Source organism: Saccoglossus kowalevskii, unplaced genomic scaffold (genome assembly GCF_978046115.1).
Source record: "Saccoglossus kowalevskii unplaced genomic scaffold, keSacKowa6.1 SCAFFOLD_142, whole genome shotgun sequence".
Classification (NCBI taxonomy): Eukaryota; Metazoa; Hemichordata; class Enteropneusta; family Harrimaniidae; genus Saccoglossus; species Saccoglossus kowalevskii.
This window is the reverse complement of record NW_028188653.1, coordinates 130,067-132,208: the sequence shown is the minus strand read 5'-3', so window position 1 is coordinate 132,208 and position 2,142 is coordinate 130,067. Positions and strand designations below refer to the sequence as shown.

At 32.4% G+C, this 2,142-nt stretch overlaps 1 protein-coding gene across 1 annotated transcript; it reads right to left on the bottom strand.

Moving 5' to 3' along the window:
- Positions 1–481: 481 nt before the first annotated feature.
- On the bottom strand, positions 482–1,905 carry LOC146725535 (tyrosine kinase receptor Cad96Ca-like; the record flags this gene model as incomplete). Its single annotated transcript, XM_085496326.1, has 6 exons — positions 1,818–1,905; positions 1,516–1,697; positions 1,284–1,406; positions 1,028–1,139; positions 756–852; positions 482–584 (listed from the first exon to the last, which is right to left on the bottom strand). Coding segments are annotated over exons 1-6 (681 nt in total), but the record flags the coding sequence as incomplete, so codon positions are not given.
- Between the last annotated feature and the right edge of the window lie 237 nt (positions 1,906–2,142).

Here is a 2,142-nt window from a genome sequence, read left to right as displayed (position 1 = left end):
TTTATTATGAATACTTTAAAAATGGTCAGACGGATTTGGCAACAATTTCAATATTACTGTATTGTGTACTTGGCTTGAAGTTAATTGGACAATTTGATTGCGAACCCCAGTATTGATAGTAGTCTATCATGTCCCCACCCTGTGGCACAATGTTGTCACAATGTTGAACCTCATTTAAATATATTCATAACATGAACAATCCGATACACCCTGGTGAACAATATCGGGGATAATAAGATAATAAGTGTCTGAATAGTAGCTTGATTAAATGATTCACACTATGGCGTTTGTTGAAAGTATTGTTGTCGACACATTATAATTTCTCGTTACTTGTTGGTGTCAGCAGATTCACGTAAAGATGATCGTTATAGTTGTTTAGATCCAGGTAATTCTGAAAATTTAAATATTGTAAACAAACTTATTGCGTGATGTTAGTAGGAATATAAATTGTATTGAGAATACTGTAGAAATTCCAACCGACCTTTTTCGCATTACTGGCTATCTCGTAAATCTGGGTACAGAGCGTTGAGAATGTAGGCCTTTCGTCTAGTGGAGCTACCCAACAACCTAGCATAATGTTGTATCTACAAGTAATGCACATAATATTGATCTGTGAGCAACAACATATGTATTCGTTCATACAATATTGTTATGTTCGCCTATTATGTTGAATTTGGCAACAATTCATAATTGTCATTTCAATTTATTGAATTATCAATTAATCTTAAATTGTGATGTTAAATTATAAGACTTACATGTCTGTACTACAATGACTTGGTTGGAATAGTCTATATCCTCTGTTTAGATTATCTACTATTTGGATTGTTGACCACATACCATATGGAGTTGCACCTATCACGAATAAATACTGACACTATATTACTATCTCCAACAATTTTAGTTAAATTCGTGTTGATTGAGTAGGTTTGACAGATCTATACTTAACACACATACACACGTGATATCAAGTCACTTCACAATTGATACAAAATGTGATTTAACTTATTAGAAAATGGTATTGCGATACCTAATGTAACAATCTCCCACAAAACTATTCCATAAGACCACACATCACTTTTTGTTGTATAGTATGATTTATTCAATGATTCTACTGCCATCCATCTGATTGGTAGTTTTCCCTAGACAAAAAGATACGCATGTTCATTTTGAGTTATAAGTCATTCGGTGTACAACTATAAAATGCAAAAACAAGAAATTACTCAATTAAATTACGACAGAAAATCATATTTGGCGGAGTCTGTAAACAAGTGTGAAAAGAATACCTTGGATGTTTTGTGATAAATATCAGAATCAGTAACATCTCTGGCAAATCCAAAATCAGATATTTTACAAGTATTATTTTCTCCCAGAAGAATATTTCTCGCCGCTAAGTCACGATGAATGCACTGTTATGAATATACGCAAAAGAATATGCACGTAATATTAAATACATTACTAACATAATATATGCACCCAGAATGTCACACATACGACAGAACAATGTTTTCAACTCACATTTAATGAAGCTAAATAACTCATTCCTTTCGCAATTTGCAAGGCAAATGGTATTAGGTCAACTGTTCTAAATTTTGAACTGTTCCCTTGAAGGTTTTGATAGATAACAGAGGATCTGTATTTTCTCAGATAGTCTAGTAAAGAACCATGTTTTTCCAGTTTTACAATGATGTATACAGGATCTGATAATATATAACATATTGTTTACTAGCATAACATGTAATTGATCAAATTATTGATTGACTGATCGATTGACTTATTGATTGATTGATTGATTTATTGAAATCAGACTGAAACTATACTTTTTTCTGTACAACAGCCAAGCAAAGAAACGATGTTGGGATGTGTTGTGCAGCATCTTTTCATGGTGTTCAGCTCACGCAAAAACTCTTCTCTATCTTCGCTATTCACGTTGTCTGTAGTTAACAAATAAAATAACATAACATTTAGAATTGGCATCACATTTACAAAGATGAACTTATGTAACAAGTTGCTCTCAGGAATGAAATCTTCCATGCGCCACAAGCATTACAACTTAAAAGGTATTTTATGAATTTATGCAAAATGACGTGGAAAAATAATAAGATAAATGGCATACTTTGTAACACACTCGTATGAAAACCTTTG